The sequence below is a fragment of the Eulemur rufifrons genome, chromosome 18, assembly GCF_041146395.1.
Source record: "Eulemur rufifrons isolate Redbay chromosome 18, OSU_ERuf_1, whole genome shotgun sequence".
NCBI classification, from domain to species: domain Eukaryota; kingdom Metazoa; phylum Chordata; class Mammalia; order Primates; family Lemuridae; genus Eulemur; species Eulemur rufifrons.
This window is the reverse complement of record NC_091000.1, coordinates 48,861,954-48,886,132: the sequence shown is the minus strand read 5'-3', so window position 1 is coordinate 48,886,132 and position 24,179 is coordinate 48,861,954. Positions and strand designations below refer to the sequence as shown.

General features: G+C 37.0%; 1 protein-coding gene across 2 annotated transcripts in view; it reads left to right on the top strand.

Annotated features, from left to right (window-relative positions):
• The window catches only part of CARMIL1 (capping protein regulator and myosin 1 linker 1), a 304,319-nt gene that overhangs the window by 217,101 nt on the left and 63,039 nt on the right, over positions 1–24,179 (top strand). For both annotated transcript variants that reach the window (XM_069493053.1, XM_069493052.1), the window contains exons 24-26: positions 4,252–4,350; positions 13,413–13,541; positions 16,111–16,242. In XM_069493053.1, the coding sequence (XP_069349154.1) occupies positions 4,252–4,350; positions 13,413–13,541; positions 16,111–16,242 (360 nt within the window). The remainder of the gene's footprint in view (positions 1–4,251; positions 4,351–13,412; positions 13,542–16,110; positions 16,243–24,179) is intronic.

Here is a 24,179-nt window from a genome sequence, read left to right as displayed (position 1 = left end):
TCTAGGGAAACCTCAAAATGACAGGGAAGACAAAGACAAGGACGCTGGAGGAAATTGAAGCCTCTGGCACTTACAGGTACAGCAAATATTAAACACAGCCCAACTCCCAGCCAGGTTAACATAAAACCCACACTAAAAGCTTGGTTATCATAGTTCGTATTACTGGATATATCATGCCCAGCTTTCTACCAAAAATTATAAGTCATGCTAAGAGGCGAGAAAAAACATAATGTGAAATAGACAAAGCAAGCATCAGAACCAGACTTGTGTATGACACAGATTTTAGAATTATCAAACAGGGAATTTAAAATAACTGTGATTAACGTGGTAAGGGCTGTGATGGAGAAAGCAGACAGGATGTGAGAACGGATAGGTAACGTAAGCATAGAAATGAAAACTCTTAAGAAAAAAATAAAAGAAAATGGTAGAAATCAAAAACCTGTGGCAGAAATGAAGAATGCCTTTGATGAGCTCATCAGTGGATTGGACACAGCCGAGGAAAGCACCACTGAGCTCGAAGATTCTTCACTAGAATCTTCCCAAACTAAATTGCAAAGAGAAAACAGAATGAAAGAAAAAAGAAGAAAAAGAATAGACTGTCCCAGAACTGTGGGACAATTATACAAAGATGTACATGCATGTAATGGGAATACCTGAAGGAAAATAGAGAAAGGAAGAGAAGAAACATCAGAAGTAGCAATGGCTCAGAATTTTCTGAAATTAGTAACAGGCACTAAACCACAAATCCAGAAAGCTCAGAGAACACCAGGCCCGCTAAATACCAAAAAATGTATACATAGGCATATCATATTCAAACTGTGGAAAACCAAAAACAAAGAGAGAATCTTTTTTTTTTTGAGACAGAGTCTCACTCTCTTGCCTGGGCTAGAGTGCCAGGGCGTCAGCCTAGCTCACAGCAACCTCAAACTCCTGGGCTCAAGCGATCATCCTGCCTCAGCCTCCCGGGTAGCTGGGACTACAGCCATGTGCCACCATGCCTGGCTAATTTTTTCTATTTTTAGTTATTTGGCTAATTTCTTTCTAGTTTTAGTAGAGACGGGGTCTTGCTCTTGCTCAATCTGGTCTGGAAGTTCTGAGCTCAAGCAATCCTCCCACCTCAGCCTCCCAGAGTGCTAGGATTACACGCGTGAGCCACTGCGCCCGGCCAAGAGAGAATCTTTAAAGAGAAAAATCTTTCAAAAAATCTTTAGAGAGAAAAAATCACCTTACATGTTGAGAAACCAGGATAAGAATTACATCAGACTTTTTGTCAGGAACCATGCAAGCAAGAGGAGAGTAGCACGAAATACTTAAAGTGTTAATACAAAAAACCCCAGCAGCCTAGAATTCTATGTCCAGCAAAATTACCCTTCAAAACTGGAGGAGAAAGACTTTCTAAGATGAGCAAAAGCTGATGGAATGTGTCACCAGTAGATCTGACTTGCAAGAAATGTTAAAAAATTCTTCAGAGAGAAGGAAAATTATATGGGTTAGAAAATTGGATCTGCATAAAGAAAGAAAGAGCATCAGAGAGGGGATAAAAGAAAGTAAATAGAATTCTATTTTCCTTATTATGAATTGATCAAGTAGATGACTTTTTTCGAAGTCATAATAACCACCATGTACTGGGTGATTGTAATATATGGGCAAGTGAAATGAACGACAGCAATGTTATAGGATGGGAGGGGGGAATTGGCACCATCTGTTGTAAGGTTATTTGAAAGTAGACTTGGGTTATTTGTAAATGTATATTTTAAGCACAAGGACAAGTACTAAAAATAATTTTAAAAGAGGTATAATTGATATGCTAAGAGAAAAGAAAAATGTAGTGATTTAAAATGCTTAATTAAAACCATAGAAGGAAGAAAAAGAGGGGAAGATAAACGAACAACAAATGTGATTAATAGAAAACAGTTACAAATGTGGTAGATATTAATCATATTGTATCAAGATGTTTTATAGGGCAAAGAATTGAAAATAGCTACAGAAAATGGAAGCTAAGGACAAAGGAGGGTGCAAATATGTCAATTTTGAAATTTGTGCTCTTTAAATAAACAATTGGTGACTTTAAACACAGATTCATTGGATTTCCTTATAAAACTCACTGTGTTCATATATTCCAGTTTTCATTTTAACAAATCTCTGTCTTCTGGAAGAAATATGGCAATTAACTTTTATTCTACTAAAGAAAAAATATTGTGATTCAGTACTCAATCTTTGTAAGTTTTTTTTTTTTTTTTTTTTTTTTTTTTTTAATACAAGATTCCTTTACTTAAATACAGTTTTTTGGCTTTATGCTGCTACTATTTTCAGCAGAGACTGGAGATGTCTAAGTGGCTCTAGACTACCTCCCAGCTTGCTCTCTGCTGTCCAGGAGCCTGGGTGAGCATGATAATGACCCTTCTGGTCCTTCACTTTCTGTTTGACCTTGGCCAGGCCCTCAGTTCTTAGCCCTCAGAAGCTGTGTTTTCTGTCCTTAGCCTGACATGGTGCGTACAATCAAAGTTTACGCTGTCAATGTAAGATGCAAATAATTTCAGTGGTGATGTGTACATGACTTATTATTTCAGGAATAACTTGAAAGTTGTTATTCTTTCTTCCCCTTGAGCTGATTTTTAGAAACAACCTTTGAGGATTATTTTTCTCAAAAATTCCTTTCTGGCTTAAGTCTATGAAGCACCATTAGTGCATCTGGGGAAAGGTCTGGAAAGGCATGAGGCAGCCTTGGGTGCGCTGCCTGTGTGTGAGGTGGGCCTCTTGAATAAGCAGACTGCTCTCAGACCCAGGCCACGGCCAGCGCTCTATGAGGCCAAATGTAAAAGAACAAATAACAAAGCAAAAGGACTCGAAGCTGAGTGATAGATAGTGTGTGCCTGTCATGTTTCAGACAAGAATCTTACTAGCAGAAAATTTTACATTGATGGTAATGTCACCTTGAAAAGAGATGACTTCTTGGGAAGCAGCAAAAGAAAGTTAATGTAATATAATGTCAAGGCATTAATGTGTCACTTGAATGATGTTTCATTTCAGGGATCTTTTCATTTTATAATTTCTTCATTTGTGTTTAATAGAAAGGTACATTTTGTTCTGCTTTATAGTTTCCAGGGGTGATAGTAATTATAGTCTGTACTTTAATTGTTCTTAATTGGTATTAAGTAGTAGTCATTTTAGCATATGAAAAATTAAAATAAAAATGTAATAGTACTGAGAGCTTCACAGTGATTAGACGTTCTTAACCAGGGAAATGTTGTGACAAATTGAAAGCCAAATGGTTAAGTTGTGTTATTAGAAACAACAAGGAAAACAAAACAACAGATGGCATAATTTACCCCCCTCAAATTATTCTTTAGAAACCATCTTTACAGGTCTCCATCATTCCCAATAGTTAATGCTACAGTTTTTGTTCAATTATATCCATTGCATATTGGTCTTCTTCAGTGCTTTGTTTCAATCTAGTTATCATTTGTACATGTGAATTTTTCATAGGAAATTGCATATGTATGAAAATGCAGATTGTCAAGCAACTTCAAGATTTCTCATTTTCTATGGAAATCCATTTGCTTATTTTCTATAATTTTATTAAAATCAGTCTTATTTTTGAGACAATATGAAAATTTGATGGACTAGTGAAATTGGTCTGTATCTTTGAGTTTTACTAGCCTGTGTCCTTCAAATTTTGTAGCTGTTTTCTGTCACTCTTTCTTTTTACCTTAAAAATCAAGAATTTTCTTCGAAGTACTGGTGGATTCCATGACTGGAGTAAGGCTAAGAGGTTCAGGAAGTACCATCCATATTTTCTGGGGCTATTTATTTAACTTCTGAACTGCTGAATAGTTAAAAATTCATAAGGGAGAAGAATTGCAATTGTGTGCTGAAGAGTGATGAAAAGTCAGGAGGTGGGGTCCCTAATCCTACAGGCCATTAAACACTTGCTTATCTTTGTCCTTTACTGAGTCATATAACAGTTCCTCCAACTACCTGCAAGTTAAGTATCTTTTTTTTTTTTTTTGGTGTTTTTTGTTTGTTTATTTGTTTGAGTTGAAAGCAAGTTAAATTCTAACTAAAAACACCAATAATAAATCGCAGTGAAAGCCAGGTTCCCCATCCCCTGTGTTTTGTGGGGGCAAAGGACAGTGGCAGGATGTGTGTATTAGTGCTTTAGTTTTTAAGTTCAGCAACTGTTTCACTTACAATTTTATACGCTGCTGAGTTGCAGTATGTTCTTGAGGAATACATGTGCTTAATTTCCAGATAGAAAACTATCTGCTGCGGAATCATGAGACTAGAAAATACCTTCAAGAGCAGGCTTACCGCCTACAGCAGGGTATTGTCACCAGCACCACCCAGCAGGTAAGTGAGCGTTGGCAACTTTCTCCTTTTGCAATTAACTGACTCTTCTAAGAGCAAAGGACTTTGAGCATTTGAATCATTTGCAAGGGGACAATAAGGACTAGCTTCTGAAAATAACAACAAATCTAAAGGAGAGCTTGAGGGAACATGTAGAGGGAGGAAAATGTAGACTAATTCCAATGCTAAATATGCACTTTTAGCTGTTGATGATTTTGTGCCTTTTAATATTGCCAGTAAGATACATTTTAGATTTATGTACAAATATTAGGAACTTTTGATTATAGATAATAAAATCTGAGGCTGATAAAATTTGCTATTTTGGAGACACTCTGTTCATTTCTCTCTCTTCCTTCACACTTCTGTGAGTAGGATACAAATTCTCAGGTTCTTCTGAATAATTAGAAGTTAATGAATATATTACTTATATGCTGATGAGACATTGAGGTGCTTTTCTTTTTTACCTCATTCCTCTTCTCTCTGCCCAACTTTAAAGAGGAAACAAAAAAAAAAACCCCAAAATAATAATAAGTGTGAAATATTTCCCTTCAAGAAAAGTAACCAAAACCAAGGGTCATAAGATATTTGAAGAAAACAATTAGTGTGTCAAAGAAAGAACTGAGCTCAGGTAATACACAGTGCGGAGGGCTTTAAAAAACCTGTAACTAGTAAGTTCAGTGGAACTAGAGAGAATGTTATGTCCACAAGATAAGAATAGGCTGCTATGAACAGGAGTAGAGTACAAGAAACAATGTTTAGCAATTAAAAATATGATATTCTAATACAGAATTAAACTGACAGGACACAAACTAAGCTGCTCCTCTGGAAGAAAAAGTGGAGAAAATCTATGGTAGGTAGTTAAAAAAAAAAAAAAGGAAAACAGTGAAAAATATGAGAGAAAAGTAAGTGAAATAGCAAATAGATTCAAAATGACTAACAGCCTTCTAATAGGGGCTTCAAAATTAAAAATGAAAGATATTAGGGGGCAGAAAATAACAGAAAAGCATTTCACATGAGTCTTGGGGTTGATCTAACACACTCAAATTTATCAGAATGGATGGGCAAAAGACCATCAACATAGATATATCCTGGTGAAATCTCAGAACACATAGGAAAAAGAAAAAAAAATTTGAGTTCTAGAGAGAATAAATTAGGCTACCTTACAAGTTAACTAGGATCAATTCTTAGCATCTGTCTCAATTACTAGAAGCAAATGAGGTAATGTCGTCCTAGTTCAGAGGAAGATTTATTTTGAACCAAGAATTGTATACCTAGCCATTTTATCAATTGGTTGTAAGGACGGAATAAAAAGATTTTTATACATGGACTTGGAAATTTTATCCCCATGTACCTCATATGAAAAAAGTTATTTGAGTAAATTCTCAAACACGAAAGTACAGTATATAAAGTTATAAGTAGGAAATGGCATCAGAAATGAAAACAGAAGTTATAATAAAAGCTGAAAGAAAGTTTTTAAAAATTGCTACTTTGGGACAGTCTACTCTGAACTACAGGGTTAAGAGACATAGGATTGCATGTCTTTCCCTATGGGGCCCACAATCGTAATTTTGTAACTACATTTTAGAGAGTTTAAAATTTTATTATCAACTTAGACGACAAGAAGGGCAAACATAATTATTGTTACATAACAGAATGTAAACGCTGAAAATCTTGATAGCATAAAAGTAGTGAAACTAAAGAGTTGAAGAGGGAGAAAGTTGAATGGTAGCGTAAGTATGCTAAATTTTTAGTGTTTTTTCTATGGAATCAACTGCTATTTTCTCTAATTCATAAATGAGAAATATAAAAATAAGTATACGATTTGAATTTAAAATGGAAGCCATTAGAAATAATAAAGAAGCAGGAGGTTTTCAAAAGTATTTATCTCTGCAGATTGAAAGGAACTGACTGGCAGGGAAATTTTTGTCATTTTAGACCATTTTGTATGGTTGCACTATTTTTTTACCTTGTGCAGATGTCATTTAATTTTTTTGTTGCTTTTTCTTAAAAGAGAATGAAAGCAAAATGTCCATAATAAATAAATCATGTATAATATTCCAGTTAGGTAAAGTTTGGATGACTGCGTAGATATGTATAGAGATTTGTAAAAGGGTGTTCATCAAAATGTTAATGATGGTTATCTCAGGTGATGTGATTAGGTACATTTTATTCTCTTATACTTCTCAGTATGATTTGGATGTTTTACAGTAAACATGTATTTTTAAATAAGAAAAAGTAAACCAGTATGTGTTGAGAAAAAAAAAAATAGTTGTATTAGTGAAGGAGCAGGACTTCTGAGAAAGAAAACATTATTTTGACCTTACTAGTGCCTTAAAAATCTAATTTCTTTTCCTACAAGAGACTAATATTAGCTTAGTACTTTATGGTTTACAGTTATTTCCTGGTTTTAGTGTTTAACATTAAAAACAATGAGAGTTACATTAAAACTTTGCTTCGTGTTCCTTTATGAGCTACCATAATGCAGCCTTCTTTTCCTAATACAGTATCTTCCCAACTTTTTTCCTAATTCAAAGGGGATTTTGCTCATCCAGAAAAATTACTGCAGCAACCTGTAATGCTCATTCTTAAAAGTATATTTCATCAATTGAGAGCAAATTATACACAAGAGGAGTATGTGGATATTTAATTCTGCATAGGTGGCATTATTCTGAATTATTTGAGTCATTATGTAGTAGGTATATTGCCACCGTTTCACTTTGGGAATTTCTTAGGACATTATGATTAGCAGTTTTCAGACTTTAATCATTTCAGTCGCTTGAGGAGGGATTTACCTGGAAGTTTCCAGAAATCTGAATATAGAAAGAATAGACCCTCTGTGACTAATAACCCTGCCAATTCCATAGCCATTCATCATTCTCAGGTGACACTGAGGCATTAATGTAAAATATGTTTTCATGAAACATTAGTCTCATAACTGTTCACATATTTTTTGTTGTCTGTTGACTTTGATTTGGAAAGATTTTTATAAGACTCAATCTTCTCTCTTTGCTTTTGATCCTTTCTTTTCCGTCTGATAAAGCCTCTTAATCAGGAGTCAGCAAACCTTTTGTGTAAAAAGCCACATAGTAAATATTTTAGGCTTTGGATCACACAGGGTCTCTGTTGAAACTACTCAGCTCTGCTGTTGCAGAGTGAAGGCAGCCATGGACAGATGTAATGAATGAGCATGGCTGTTAGAATAAATCTGCACTTATAGAAACAGGCCCAGAGTTGCCTGTCATTTACCGAGATCTTCTCTTTAGTCTTCTCACCCAAAAAAGAAAAGAAAAAAAGGCAGTTTTGCTGCTTAGAACTATTTACTCAGCATATTCTCTTTCTTTCATGTGCAGATTTTTATTTTATATTTTTTTTTTTTTTTTTGAGACAGAGTCTGGCTCTGTTGCCCGGGCTGGAGTGAGTGCCGTGACGTCAGCCTAGCTCACAGCAACCTCAAACTCCTGGGCTTAAGTGATCTTCCTGCCTCAGCCTCCCGAGTAGCTGGGACTACAGGCATGTGCCACCATGCCTGGCTAATTTTATCTATATATATATTTTAGTTGGCTAGATAATTTCTTTCTATTTTTAGTAGAGATGGGGTCTCGCTCTTGCTCAGGCTGGTCTTGAACTCCTGACTTCGAGCAATCCACCCGCCTCGGCCTCCCAGAGTGCTAGGATTACAGGCGTGAGCCACCGCGCCCGGCCATGTGCCGAGTTTTATGCTTGAGTCATGACCACAGTTGCTTTGCCCTCACTTTGTAACCTTTTGAAACATGGTCTCTGTACCTATGTAGGTACTGAAATGGCTCTCTCTCTCAGTGGTCACTTCATCACCAAGTCCAGGGGGCTTTTTCTCCTTCTTCTTTTGATGAAAGCAGGCAGTAGAGTAGTTAGGAACTTGGACTCTCAAATGAGATGACCCCAGATTTAAATCCAGGTTCTGCTGTTCCCTATCTGTGTGAACTTAGGTCAGTCATTTACTAACCTCTTTCAGCCTCAGTGTCTTCATCTGTAAAATAGGAATGATGTTAGTACTGTCCCAGAAGATGTGTTAGAATTAATTGAGATGATACTACTCAGGAAACATTAATGTCATTAATTAATTATCATTTTTTTCATGATTACCATCAATATTATTGACCACCTCATCTCATTATAACTCACTTCTCAGTTCATTTGACAGTGTGACACTCTATCTTTCTGCCACTTTTGTGTCTTATTTGTCTCCTTTCTATACCACTCTTTCTCATCTCCCAAATGCAGCATTTTTTTCAAAGCTTCATACTTAGTGTTCTTTTCCTTTGGCTAGCTAATCCACTTCTATTTTAACACTCTTATCTATGGATGACTCCTACATGTAACCTTTCCTCTTTCTTTCCAGAAAGTCCTATCTTTTCAATTACTTTTTCAGCATCTCCACTCATGGCCGTCTGAGATATCAGAGTCATTAAGACCAAATTCATCCTTATGAACTCCTGATTTTGCCATTTCTCTCAGTAACGTCGTCATTCACTGAGGATAGAGCCCTTGGAGTCAACTTGGACTCTTCATTTGCTTTCCTATCCAATGCCCACTATGCCCTGTCTGTTTACCTTTGAAGGATCTTTTGTGGTCATTCTTTTCTTTCTGTTTCCACTGCTCTCTTGCTAAGGCCTTTTTACTAACTCCTTCCTACCTCTTTTATAAAAACCACAAGAACTAATTTTTCCATCTTCCATATCTCCTGTTTTCCACATCCTTTGTATCAGGGAGGCTGAGCCACCATGAGTGTTTATGGGGCAAGGGATTCCTAGACCCTCACAATCATGGAAGGAGCTGGGAAAGTGGCGCTTTGTGCCTTGGCCATTGTGTTCAACCTCAGCCTGTGCTGGAGTCCTGTATTGTCTTGCCTTAACCCAACATTCCCAGTCTCATCTCCCACTATAAGGCGCCTCTGTTCCCAACCAGGAAATAGAAGTCACAAGTGTCTGGATGTGTCACTGCTTAGGTTTGTTCTTTTGCTTAAAATCCCCTTCTCTCTTTTCAATCTGTAGAAATCTTTTAGGACCCAGCTAAAAAGCTATATTTAGCCACAGCTAGGTGTGATTCCTCCTTTGGCTGAAATTTTTTAGAAGTTTCTATCAATTCATTTATCATTGAACAAACACTTATAAAGGTCTATGAAGTGGCAAGCACTATTGTAGGAAACCAGACTTCAGCAGTGAAGAAAATAAAATGTTCGTGTCTTTGTGGCTATTATCTTATGTAGCACGTTATATCTTGTGTTACTGTTAATTGTGAATATTTCTTTCTACTTCTAAGTTTTTAAGTTGCTTGATGGCAAGCGATATATCCTATTAAGGACTGTATCTCCTCTATACCTGGTGTTGAGTATATTTCTCTAGAATTGACTAAAGAAACAGACATGGAGGAAGATAAAATTTTCCACAAATAAGCTGTTTGCTGGAACTAAGAACAATTGTAACAAGTTATGAGCAACAAAAGATGGTATTTGTGGCCCATAGTTCTAAGTCCTACACTGGGGTTTAATAGCCCTGTATATTTGAAAAAGCCTAAGTACTCACCAGCAAGCATGATATGAATTAGTTATGTGACATGGTTACCCAAGAAGCCAATTTGACTTGTACTACATTAATGGATGTATATGTTACATTGTACAGTGAGGAAGGTGATTCCTCTGTTCAGCTCTGTGCTTACCAGTCCACTCCTCCTGTGTTACAATCCATTTTACCGAGGAGGGCATAGCATACTTAGGAGATTCTAGATGGAAGACAGAATGCAGAGAAGTGACTCTGGGGGAAAGAGGGTGAAGGACTGCAGAACTATGTCACTGTAGGAATGGTAAAAGGAACTGGGAATGTTAAACCTGAAGAAAAGCAGATTGAGAAAGAAAAGATATGTATGCTCAAATATGTTCAAGACTGTCACATGGAAGAGAGAGTGTGATTGATTGTTCATGGTGTTCTCAAGGGGAAGATATGGGATCTGTAGGAAGGATATAGGAAGACAGATAAGGACGCAAAATAAAGAAAACCGAGTCCAAGATTGCAGGGTACATTTCCTTGGAAGTAAGTGAGCTTCTCAAACTATGACAGTCAACAACTTTTCTGTGTTGCTTTAGAGAGATTGAACACCAGGGGTTAGGGTGAAGTGGGGATGTTAGACTGAAGAGCTGTAAGACTGTCAACTACCATGAGGTTATCTGATGGGATAACCCAAGAGACTGCAGTCTTTCAGATTGTATCTCCTTTATTTTTCATATGTAGGGACTTGGATTATGAACTGATAGTCAAACTCCTTAGTTTACTTTTTTCAAAATTTTTAATTTGCACTCTGTGTAATCATTCTATGTCATCTTAAATAAATAGGTTACCATTTCTGAGCCTTGAGCTCTTTCATTGTAAAGTACCCGAATTTGGTCTGTTGAGCTATGCTCAGAAGAATCTTTGAGACATGAGATTTTGTGTCTCATTTGAATTGAAGAACTAAATTTTTATGTTTCTTTTGGACATGATTAAAATATGTTCCACTTAAAGACCATTTTTATTGAGTTCATTTTAACCTTCTCTCCTTGGTGAATGCTTAATGACATGTATTTCAGGAATGTCTTTGGTCTCTCATGATGATTAACGATGATCAGCTTTATATTGCTACATCCACATGCCTCTCAAATGAGTCTTTTTTTTGTCCCAGGTGTATATTAGTTCCTTTCTTAGTGTGTGGTTTATTTGCCTCTTAAAATTAGGTATTCATTCTTGGTAAGATATGAATTATTGATGACTATTTTTGCTTCAGGAAGCACAGATCAATACAACAGTTAGAAGAATTAGAATTTATATCAAATAAGAAGGTTTTTTAAAAATGTGGATTTACCTCTATGCAGGGAATTGTGTAAATGTAGAAAGTTAACATATGATTCCTACCTACAAGCTTAGATTTTAGTTGGAGAGAGAATATGATGTGAGAAGCATTATCCATATAACTGCTTTTTCCTATAAGAAGCTCAAGGTAGTTCACTTATATAGCCTCAATACATTTACAGCAATAGGAGCTGTTCTTAATATACACCGATGTTGGCATTAGTGACCCTTTGTCAACAGCATAGGTGCTTTGAGTGATGTTATTTTATTGGATTGTCTTCTTAATACACTAATAAAAGAAGATGGGGTAGACATTATAAACGCAATTTTACAAAAGAGAAAGGCAAGAGAGATGGCAGTGCTGCAGCAAGTAGACACAGGCTCTGTAGTAAGACCTTAAGTAATCAGACCATAATTTTCTGAGTAGTGAAGCTAAGTTTCTATCGTTTTGGAATTTATGAGGGAAGGAGGGCAGACTTCAGCTTCCTACAGTTGTGATATCAACTAGTTCAAAATAGAGAAATGTGAATTTAACAAAAAAAGAATATTTTTAGATTCTCTCCTCTGCCAGATGAATTATCTGATGGGATGGAATTCTTTTTTTTTTTTTTTTTTTTTTGAGACAGAGTCTCACCATGTTGCCCAGGCTAGAGTGAGTGCCGTGGCGACAGCCTAGCTCACAGCAACCTCAAACTCCTGAGCTCAAGCGATCCTCCTGTCTCAGCCTCCCGAGTAGCTGGGACTACAGGCATGCACCACCATGCCCGGCTAATTTTTTCTATATATATTTTTAGCTGTCCATATAATTTCTTTCTATTTTTAGTAGAGATGGGGTCTCGCTCTTGCTCAGGCTGGTCTCGAACTCCTGAGCTCAAACGATCCGCCCACCTCGGCCTCCCAGAGTGCTAGGATTACAGGCGTGAGCCACCGCCCCCGGCCGGGATGGAATTCTTGACATGTAAAGTCTCTAAAGAATTAATAAGTTTTTTAAGAACACGAAATAGACAACCTACAGCTCTGATCAAAATAGTGGAGAACACCTCTTGTATTTTCCTGGATAGAGCTGAAACCCATTCTACTAAGCGAAGTATCCCAAGAATGGAAAAATAAGCACCACGTGTACTCACCATCAAATTGGTTTCACTGATCAACACCTCAGAGCACATATAGGAATAACATTGATCGGGTGTCAGGCAGATGGGATGGGGAGGGGATGGGTATATACACACATACTGAGTGTGATGCGCACCGTCTGGGGGATGGACATGCTTGAAGCTCTGACTTGGAGTGGGGGGCAAGGGCAATATATGTAACCTAAGCTTTTGTATGCCCATAATATGCCGAAATAAAAAAAAAAAAATAGTGGAGAAGCTTTTTAAACCACACTGTGGTTATCTTTTTCTGCGGACTTGTCTGCTTTCTTCATAAGTACAAACATAGAAGAGCATACTCTTACCCTTTTGTAGTATTTTTTGTCTACCATTTCCCCTTTGGGTTTTATATTTAAATCCATGGAACAACTGAAAATGATTCAGCTGCAGTTAACCTGGGTGGGAGATCTTATTGGAAATAGAAATTAGAATGTTTTTAACTTTGTCATTACTTATGTTAATACAATAAAACCTCAACTTTTGTTTTTTGATGACTCAATTTATATAAATAAATACTTGATGTAATTAAATGAATTTTAAAAATATCAACTTTGGGGGATTTTTTTGTTTTTGTAATACTGAGACCAACTGGCTGTGGGCATCATTTTGTAGTCATTGTAACAGTCTCAGCTTTGCACATTTCATTTCTCTTGTTCCTCAGTCCTAACACTATGATGCATACAAGGCACTCAATAAAAGTTAATGAAGGAGAGTTACTGTCTAGCAGAATGTCACTGAGTAGCTACAAGATTCTTGAATCATCAAGAAGTGTTCACTTTTGTTCTGCATGCTTTATTTCCTAAGGCAGGAAAGGGAAACAAAATTCCTTAAAAGGTTTTCTGGAGTTAATATTGCCAAAGGTTTCTTATATGAGTAGTTAAACTAGGTTAATAATTGGATATAAGCTGCAGTCTTGAAGAGCCCAGTTAAACGTTTTCATTCTTGTGCATTCCGCATTTCCTGAAGTTTTCTCATCTTCCTTCATTCTGTTTCCTTCTATTTGAACATCGGCTGGGCTGACTGGGATGCTTGCTGTCCTTTTTCGGGTTTGAAGCAGATGATTGACAGAATATGCGTGAAAGTGCAAGATCATCTCAACTCCTTACGAAGCTGTGGGGCAGATGCTATCCAGGAAGATTTAAAGTCAGCAGAACGGCTCGTGCGTGATGCTAAGAACTCTAAAACGGTGAGTTTTACCTCAGGCTATGTGAGAGATTGATGTAATAAAAAGGGTTTTAAAAATTTAATTTTAGAAACTAGTTTCAACTTTGTTTACCTCTCTACCCAATTTCAAGGTTACTAACAAGTGGCAGAGTGAACTGAGTAAGTCTTTGCCTCCTTTCTGTACCTGTGCTGATTTACCAGTAATCAAGATGTAGGTTAAAAAGCCAAGGGCCAGTGTGACTTACAGAGGGTATGATTGGGCCTTGAATAACTGAAAAGACAGTTGTAGTTTAAATGAGTAGTAACTCATTTAAAAGTGTTCTACTTCTAAGCTGATAACATGGAACTCCCCTCTGTCACCTCTAAAAGGAAGCTTCTCTCCCATTAGAATATGGTACCCAAAGTATGCCTTCCTAGAGAAAGGACTTAACTATGAGTCACAAAAACTGGAATCTGGTCTTGGTTCTGCTATTAGAATCACACAGTCATTGAATGTCATGACTATGAGGCATCTTGTAGATGAGTTGAATACTCTTGTGATGCAGTGATACCCAACCAGGCAGCATCATGGCAGTATGCCAATCACTGGTTTACTCATGAGGCGGCCAAGCAGGAAGATGGGAGAACAGGTCTCAAAGCCACCTTCTGGAAGGTAGGGTTTAGGGATATTTGTGGGATAAAGAAGCAGGGTGGATTTGAGGCACGGGGAAAGGTGATTGGGGGTGAGAAAAGTGAGGTAACCCATGGTCTGCACAAGCAGAGTCAAGCTTCATGGCTCTTTGTGGGATGCATCTTCTAGAAAACAGTGGCATTAGCATGATGAGGGTGGGGTTTTGGCCCTCTGACATCAAAAGGTCACACACTGGGCAGTTGCACAGGCCCAATTAAAGAGTCAGTGGTTTCATCCAGCTTGAACTGGATAAGGCTGACTCGAAGTTTCTGAAAAAACAACTTAGGCAACCATTACTATAGTGATCCATATGTCAGAGATGTTATCTATAAGGAAGTTCGTGGAGATTTAGTTATGTGTTGCTTAGCTACATGACTCTTAGGTATATAGCTATATAGGTTTTAAAATCAACTAAAAGCAAGTGTCCAAAAGGAAGCAAAGCAGATTAAGTTTGATGGGCTCAGTTTCATAAGAAATGAATATTTCTTCTTTGTTTTCAGTTCCTGGCTCAGAGCTCCTAAAACCTTTGTAATTTCCTGAGTGATAGAGATGGTTTGTCATTGATAACAAACTCCTTTTACCACACCAGAGTTTATCCTAATGAGGTGACTCTCGCTGGGCCCCTAGCTAGCGTTAGGATGAGGGCACTTGCTAGAGGAGCCAACCTTGCGATTAGAGCTTTGGGTCTTTCAGCTTTACTCCTGGATCTCCTGGGAGAGGAGAGGGGCTGTGGATTAAATTTAGTCACCACTGGCCAATGACTTACTCAATCGTTGCTAGGTAGTGGAACCTCCATAAAATCTCTAAGCAGTGGGTCAGAGAACTTCCGGTTGGTGAATTCATCAGGGTATTGGGAGTGTGGTACCCTCAGAGAGGGCATGGAAGCTCTCCACATCCCTCCCACCCCCATACTTTGCTTTATACATCTCTTGTTTGGCTATTCCTGAGTTGTTTCCTTTATAGAAAAACAGTAACTGGAAGTAAAATGCTTTCCTGAGTTCCGTGAGTTCTAGCAAATTATCGAACCTGAGAAAGGGGGTTGTGGGAACCCCTTGAGTTTATAGTTGGTTGGCCAGAAGTACCAGTGACAACCTGGGACTTGACACCAGCATCTGAAGTAAGGGTAGCCTTGTGGGACTGAGCCCTTCACTTGTAGGATCTGATGCTAACTCCAGGTAGACAGTATCAGAATTGAATTGAATTTTAGGACACCCAACTGGTGTATGCAGAGAATTAGAGAATTGCCTGGTGTGCCAAATGCCTACACTTTGGCAACAGAAGTATTGTGAGTAAAAACAGCTCATCTCTCATACTCCCGACGAGACATTAAGACACGAGGGAATAAAGTATTTTTCCTATGGCTTTAAGGCTGACAGAAGTGATCAAAATGCAGGTCTCCTAATTGCCAATCTTTTGTTTCATAGGGTTGCTGTGACTTATTGAATAAAAATGAATGCCTCTTTTATTAATCTGTGCAAAGAGCCTTTGGTGGAAGATAGATTATCCAGGCTAGGCATGGTGGCTCACGCCTGTAATCCTAGCACTCTGGGAGGCTGAAACAGGAGGATCGCTTGAGCTTAGGAGTTTGAGACCAGCCTGAGCAAGAGTGAGACCCCGTCTCTACTAAAAATAGAAAAAATTAGCCGGGCGTGGTGCTGCATGCCTGTAGTATCAGCTGCTCAGGAGGCTGAGGCAGGAGGATTGCTTGAGCCCAGGAGTTAGAGGTTGCTGTGAGCTAGGCTGACACCATGGCACTGTAGCCCAGGTGACAGAGCAAGACTCTATCTCAAAAAAATAAAAAAAAAAAGATAGATTATCGCTAATAATATTTCTTCACCTTTTCATTAACTCTGCAGTGGCTTTGGTGCTTACTAAAATATTTGTTCAGTTATTGAGAGGATACTTTTTATTTTTCTTACAGTTGTTACCAAATTTATACCATGTTGGTGGTGCATCTTGGGCAGGAGCCACGGGCTTATTATCCAGTCCAATTCAGGAGACCCTGGAATCAATGGCTGGTGAAGTTACAAGAGTTGTAGATGAACAACTAAAGGTTTGTGGGTTTTGTTATTTAACTATGTGTGATAGCATTTCATACCATACTATCTATGTTTCATAGATTTGTGGGGCGGTTCTGTGCATGTCAGACAGATACACCTGTGGCCAAAATTGAATACTATGTCTTTTCCAGCTTCACTTACAAGTTTTGGGATAACTTCTTACATACTTCAAGTGAAAATCAATTTCATTTTTAATGGTAAACCCCTAAATGTACTTTATCTGATAAGGGAATGGGTGATTTCTACTTAGACTAGGGTAGAAAGAGAAATATCCTTCAGGAAAAATTATCTTATTTTATTTTTTTTTCAATTATTATTGTTTTTTTTTTTAGAGGCAAGTTCTCACTCTGCCACAAGCTAGAGTACAGTGGTGTTGTTATTGTTCACTGTAGCCTTGAACTGCTGGGCTCAAGTGATCCACCTGCCCCAGCCTCCCAAGTAGCTGGGACTACAGACACACACCACCATGCCCGGCTAATTTAAAGTTTTCTGTAGAGCCTGCGTTTTGCTATGTTGCCCAGGCTGGTCTCGAACTCCTGGCCTCAGATGATCCTTCCACCTTGGCCTCCCAAAGTGCTGGGATTACAGGTCTGAGGTACCATACCCAGCCAGGAAAAATTATCTTGCATTGTTACCTTTGATTTAGAGAATAGGAAACATGACAGGAACTATACTTACAGTACCTAGATAACTGCTTATACGAGAAGCTTGCCACTAAGTGAATAGATAACAATCCTTGTAAAAAGCTGATTGAAAGACTAGGAAAAGCATTTAGAATGCAGTTGCAAGGTGCCCAAAATAGCAGAGACATACCTATAGGCTCACTGACTGAAAAAAAGACAGGAGAAAAGTCTCTGAAATGTTCTGGGTGGTAGGGTAAATTAAGACTAGGTTTTTCTTAAGGTAACTTGGAAAAACAGCTATATTTGAGAAATTTTACATTCAGAAAGTTTTCATTGTTTCCAATCTGTTTTTCAGGATGCCTTAAAAAAACCTAGTATGAAGTTCTGTAATTATTTGGTCTGTTTTCTTCTGAGAACACAATTTCCTCTGTTCATAGGGATTTGATATGCAACTCAATAAGAACTTTGCAACATGCTAATTACTCTCTTTGAAAATTAGGTTAATGAGGGAGAAAATGTTGTGGATTTTTTAGGAGTTTAATTCCCTGTCTTCCTGTGCATATAATACAGAGATACTCTTGTGTGTCATTTTTATTTTATTTAATTGTGGTTATTTTGAATCCATCCTGAGCAGAGACAGATGGGTAGAAAAAGGACTATTGATTGATACAGAGTTCTGCCAGACCATTTGTTACCTAATAAATAGCACTTGTTTTATCCTTCATGAAGGATAAAATATGTAAGAAGGATGCTTTCTTACATATTTACAACAAAATCAGCTTTGTTGCTTATTTCTGACTACAAAAAATGAAACTTACTCTTTGTGAAATGTTTAAACAGCACTAACAAGCAGAAAAGAAGAAAGTAAAAATCACCTGAAATACCAGAGATAGTGTCACTGTTAATATTTTAGTGAATTGCTGGACATTCTGTACCTACACTTAAAATTTTACACATATACGATCATACTATAAACACTGATAGTAACCTTTTTATATCTGGCACAATGTCATAAATACAATTCTGGATAATGGTAATCATTTTTAATGGCTACATGGTGTTCTATTATATGAATATACCAGCATAATTTATTTTCTAATTTCTGATTATGTTAGAGTCAATCCCTATAATTGACCCATTGCTAGGCCAAATATTAATAGCACATATGTTTTGTACTTTCATATGTGTTTACAAACTGCTGTCCAGTAGTACAGGCAATTGATCATTTTGCTACATCCCCTGCAATACTAAGTATTTAATATTTCAATATTTTTCAATGTAAGCTGGGTGCATTGGCACATGCCTGTTGTCCCAGATACTCACGAGGCTGAGGTGGAAGGATTGTTTGAGCCCAGGAGTTCGAGTCCAACCTGGACAATGTTGTGAGACCCTGTGTCTCTAAAAACCAAAACAAAACAAAACAAAATTTTCAATGTAATGAGTAAAAAATAAAAATCTCCGTGTATCTTTTGGATTTCTTCAATAACCTAGTGATTCATCAAGTAATTTTGTTATCCATTTGTATTTCTTCTTTTGTGAAGTACCTATTCATATCTATTGCCTAGTTTTTTTCTTCAAAATATTTGTAAGCACTTCTTACATACTAAGACTTGGCTGGGGTTTAAATCAGCATGAAACATTGCAGCAAGACCTTCACTGTCAAAGAGCTTCAAATCGTCAATTGTTATTTCAAATGGGTCTAAATCACAAATTGTCCCTTATACCTTTGGTGTCCATTTCCTTTTCATCTCATCAAATCGTTGAAATGGACTCCTGCCGGTCTTTCTTAGGAGGGAATAGAAGGCAAATATCGGCCAGGTGTAGTGGCTCATGCCTATAATCCTAGCACTCTGGGAGGCCGAGGCCGGAGAATTGCTTGAGGTCAGGAGTTCAAGACCAGCCTGAGCAAGAGAGTGAGACCCCGTCTCTACTAAAAATAGAAAAATTAGCTGGACATCATGGTCGGTGCGTGGGTGACTGTAGACCTAGCTACTTGGGGCCTGAGGCAGGACGATTGCTTGAGCCCAGGGGTTTGAGGTTGCAGTGAACTGTGATGATGCCACTGCACTCTAGCTGGGGTGACAGAGCAAGACTCTGTCTCAAAAATAGAAAGAAAAAAAAAGAAGAAGGCCAATATCTGAAGTAACAGGCATTTGAATTTTTAAGAGCCTGAAATAATATAAATATATTTAGGACCCAAAATATTTTAATGTAAATAGAGATTCCCTACATTTTTTTTTTTTGATGTTGACTTCTCTGACCCCTTGTTAAATGTTGCCAGTTCTGCATTCATCACAGCTTTCTTATTTGCAAGTATCATAACATACTTTTCTCTCATTCTCACTGTCTCCAAGTTCCCAGGCCCCCAAATGGCTTGTTTTTTCCTGTTCCCTACTCACTTGTTTTCATTACTTTCAGTCTTTCTGAGTTTCAAGTTTCCTTCCCTTTGGGGACGTCTGGCATGAATCAGAGCAAATCCTTAACTAAACTTCTTAATTAAATGTTATTTATTAATTTTCCTTTAACTGGGTACACATTTAGTTTTTGATACTTTCGGTAGACAATAGGCAGTTTATCTCCTTTCTGTTTCCTTCCTATTTACCTGAGAAGTGGACATCCTTTTGCCATTAAAAAAAACTTCCCCATTCATCCATTTATATAGCCTCTAATGCATTGATTTTCTTAAAATTATGTAGGAAAAATATATTTTTAATATAATCAGTATTCAGTTTTTTATTAAACTATTGTTGTCATTATTTATTTCACTATTATTATAGTATCAAATTTTCGTGGCTAAAAAGAATCTTTTTTCTATTTCCCAAATTCCCTAAAATTAACATGTGTGTTAGCAAAAGCTAAAGTAGATGCATTATTTTGTAAAACAGTTATGTTAATTTTGTAAAAATAAGTTTTTATTATATTGAATAGGGGAAAAAAAGAAAACCAGCAGCTAGCAGGCCTAGATTTGTGTCCTGGTTTTGCTACTACCTGTGTGCTCTAAGCAAGTTGTCTAACTTTTTTGGACCAAGTTTGGACCTTGTGCAAGATTGTCTTAGTCTCATGATATTTGTTCCAGCTTTAATATTTGATCATTCTGTATCATGGCCAGAGATAGACATTTTGAATATTAGATGAGAATAAGTTCAAATAGCTCTTTGAACCATCTTTCCAAAGTGTTATTTCAGAAAACAAAAGAAATGGCCAGATAAGCCACCTTCTTGCAAACTTTCTGGAGCAGAAGAAAGCAATAAGTTTGGAGAAATTCTTTCTTTGAAAGAGGTGATATTTTCTCTGGACTGGCTTGTTTTAGGTGTTTTTAAATGACATCTCTCCTCCTGTTTTCCCTCTTTTGATCCTAACATTTATTCCTGGAGTAATAGTAGATGAACAAGTGGGATTTAAATGTTTTAACATAAGGAAACTTTCATTTTTCCCTTCTGGACTTAAATTTTAGGGTATTTGTTTTGGCCTGACAAATTCTTGATTTCACTCCATACTTCAATGGTAAAATACTTCACTGGTAAATTTCAGATTTACTTAGGATATGAGGCCTAAGGGGTTAGGTGGCATTTTGTCAACTATTATTAACTCAGTTTGGCCAGAAGAGTTCTTTGAGTTTTCTTTTTCTACACTTTATATTTTCCAAAGCAATAAAAAGAAGATTTCAGAGCATGTCATTATGGAAGTTATATTTGCTTGTAATGAATTACAGCAAGTTATTGGCTCACTGCAAGAATATATAAGGGCTGTCTGAAAGTATCCAGCCATGTAACATGTTCTCGTTATATTAACAGTGGCTGGATACTTTCCGGACAGCCCTCGTATGTGTGAGTATAGCTGCTGTGTGAAGGATGTTAATCCAATTTATTTTACAAATATTATGCAGGTTTCCTAAATACCACTAGTTATTTATTTTTACAGTTTAGAGATATAGACCCTTATAAGTGTCACAAGGGAGATACATGCAAAATGAAACTGATTATCACATTTTAAATATAGGCCTGTTCACTTGACATTGTCTGAAGGTAGTAAAACACAGAGAGACTAACAAAATGAAGAATATATAAGAAAAGTTAAGGAACATGGATAGAATGAGAAAGTTTAACATAAGCCTAATTTAGATTTCCAGAAGGAAAGAAAAGAAAGAATAGAGGAAGTTAACATTTAAAGAAATGGTGGCTGAGAATTTCAGGGATTGATGAAAGACCAGAATATTTTGATTCAGGAAGCCCAGCGAAACCCAGATGGGATAGATAAAGCAAACCCACATCTAGAATCATCATAATGAAAAGTAAAGAACACCAAAGACAAAGAGAAGATCCTAAAAGGAGACCAGTGTGGGGAGGCTTTTTATATTATTTAAAAAAAAGACCAATAGTAAGACTGATAGCTCACTTCTCAACAGTTAATGGAAGCCAAAAAGCAATGAAATAATATCTTTAAATTTTTGAGAGAACATAATGTCAACCTAGAATGATATACCTAATGGACCTAATTTTTAAGAATGAGGATAAAATTAAGACATTTTTATCAAAACAAAAACTAAGATAGTTTACTCTAAAAAACATCTAAAGGATATACTTTGGAACAAAGGCAAAATTATCAGAGAAAGAGAATCTGAGCTACAGAAAAGAATAATGGGCAGGGGAGATGCCAAATATGGGTAAATACTAATAGAAACATTGACTAGATGAAACAATGATATTAATGTTTAATGTGCTATAAACTTTTAAAAAGCAAATAAAATACTAGAAGTGAGCACATGAGTCAGTAGGGAATGAGTTAAAGCAGTTAAACATCCTAGTTTTATTCTAGAGAAGAGTTAAGAGCTCAACATTAGACCTGCATTGTCCAACGTGTTTCCCATTAACTACATGGTGGTCATTTAAATGAAAATTAATTAAAATTAAATAAAATTAAAAATTCAGATTTCCATTTGCACATTTCAAGTGTTCAATAGCCATGTGTGGCTAGTGGCTCCCTTATTGGACAGCACAGATATTCCCATCATCTCAGAAAATTCTATTGAACAGTGTTGCTTTAGACATGAAGTAAATATGCATGTTAAAATTTCTGATGTAACCACTAAAACAGAGGCACTAAATTAGGGGTCATTTGGCATTCCTAGAGGAGCATTAGGAAATATTGGGCTATTTTTAGTTGTCGCAGTTACTGGCATGGGCAGCTGATAGTGATTTTGAACATCCTGTAATACAAGGTTCAGTTTCACACCAGAATAATTGATCTCACCCAACTTTTCATAGGTCTGGAATTTTTTGAAATAGGGGAAAACATTTCTTTTAAAATCAAGAATAAGAGAAAGATGTCCATTATCACCATTTCTATTCAGATTTGTACTGAAGGTCTTGGTTAATATAATATGACAATAAAAAAAATGAAAAATATAAGAATTTTTAAAAATTGGCCATAATTTACAGATTTTATGATGGCCTACATGGAAAACCCAAAAGAATCTGCAGATAAGTTATTGAATTAGTACAGTAAGGTTTCCAGACATAGAGCAATATGTAAAAATCTATTACATTTCTACATATTCAGCAACAATTAGTTAGAAAATATCATTAAAAATAGTCACCATATAAAACAGCAACAGAAAAATGTAAAGTACCTGGGAAATAATCAAAGATGTGTAACACCTCAGTGGAGAAACTTAATTGAAAGACTTTAAAGAAAGTCTAAAACAAATTAAAGCGTGTGTCGTGTTTATGGGTAGGGAAAGTCATAGTCACGGATGTCAGTTTTTCCTAAATTCATCTATTATTTGATAACAATTCTAATAAATATTCCAACGGGTCTTTAATAGAGCTTGAAAAAGCTGTTTCTAAATATATGGAAAAGCAGTGTTCAAGAATAGCCCAGAAACAAGAAGAACAAGAAGATTGGTAGTCTTGCTGTACCACATGTTAAGATTTATGATAATTAGGGCAGCATGCAGAGGTAGATGAACCAAAGAAACGCAGAGATCCCAGAAATAGACTGTACATATATACAAACTTTAGAAATGACAGAGGTAGCATTGAAGATCAGTGGAGAGACTATTCAACACCCATACTCAGTGAGTCCCTGGGCCTGCACCACTTTTTATATGTTCCTTAGGGATTGTTCCCAGAAATGTGCTAGGCCCTGGGGATATAGGGTAAGACTTCACACTTGCCATTAAATACAAGTTCTGTATCTAGAGTCTGGTGCCTGTAACTCTTCATGAACTTTGAAAATTATATGTAAAATTGAATACTAATTTTTCTGGATGAATATTCATCAGATTCTCAAAGGGGTTCCTTGGCCCCAAAATGGTTAAAACTCACTAACCTTTTGACCATATTATACTTTTTTTTTTTTTTTTTTTTGAGACAGAGTCTCACTCTGTTGCCCAGGCTAGAGTGCCGTGGTGTCAGCCTAGCTCACAGCAACGTCAAACTCCTGAGCTCAAGGGATCCTCCTGTCTCAGTCTCCCGAGTAGCTGGGACTATAGGCATGTACCACCATGCCCGGCTCATTTTTTCTATATATATTTTTAGTTTATTATAATTTCTTTCTATTTTTTTTTTTTTTTTTTTTAGTAGAGACGGGGTCTCGCTCTTGCTCAGGCTGGTCTCAAACTCCTGAGCTCAAACGATCCACCCGCCTCAGCCTCCCAGAGTGCTAGGATTACAGGCGTGAGCCACCGTGCCCGGCCCATAATATACGTTTGATCACTGAGTTTCCCACTGGGTATTATGACATCAACTAAGAGTATGTGCTATCAGATATAGCCTAGAATATGAAGGGAGTAGGGGGAGAAAGAAAGTTTTCTCAAAGAGAAGTACTGAGCTGAATATGGGGGAGTAAAAATGATGTGTTCTGGCTATAGAGGGAAAAAAGGAGGGATCTATGCTAAGAGAACAGTGTGTGCCAAGCATGGAAACAGAGCCTGGATCATGTGGGGAACCACAACTGTAATTGGATTATAAGTAGTTATAAAGGAAATATAGAGATATGGCAAGAAATGAGGCAGGAAAGTTCTGCATCTACCAGATACATTTCATGGATTTTTATTCTGTACTAAAGAATAATACCTTTGGCATATTTCCACATCCGTGGAAATATCTAGGAGGAGATTTAAGCTGTTTTGGAGACAGATGTGGTGGAAAGGATTGAGGTAGGTCATGTCTAGGGAGACTTGCAGATTTATGACCTGGTTTGGTGCCATTCCTCACAATAAAGAATTTAGCAAGAAAGGTTGATTTTGCTGTTCTAGTTGTTATTATGTGGGTAGGGGAGGGGAGGACAACGCATATTGACCTTTC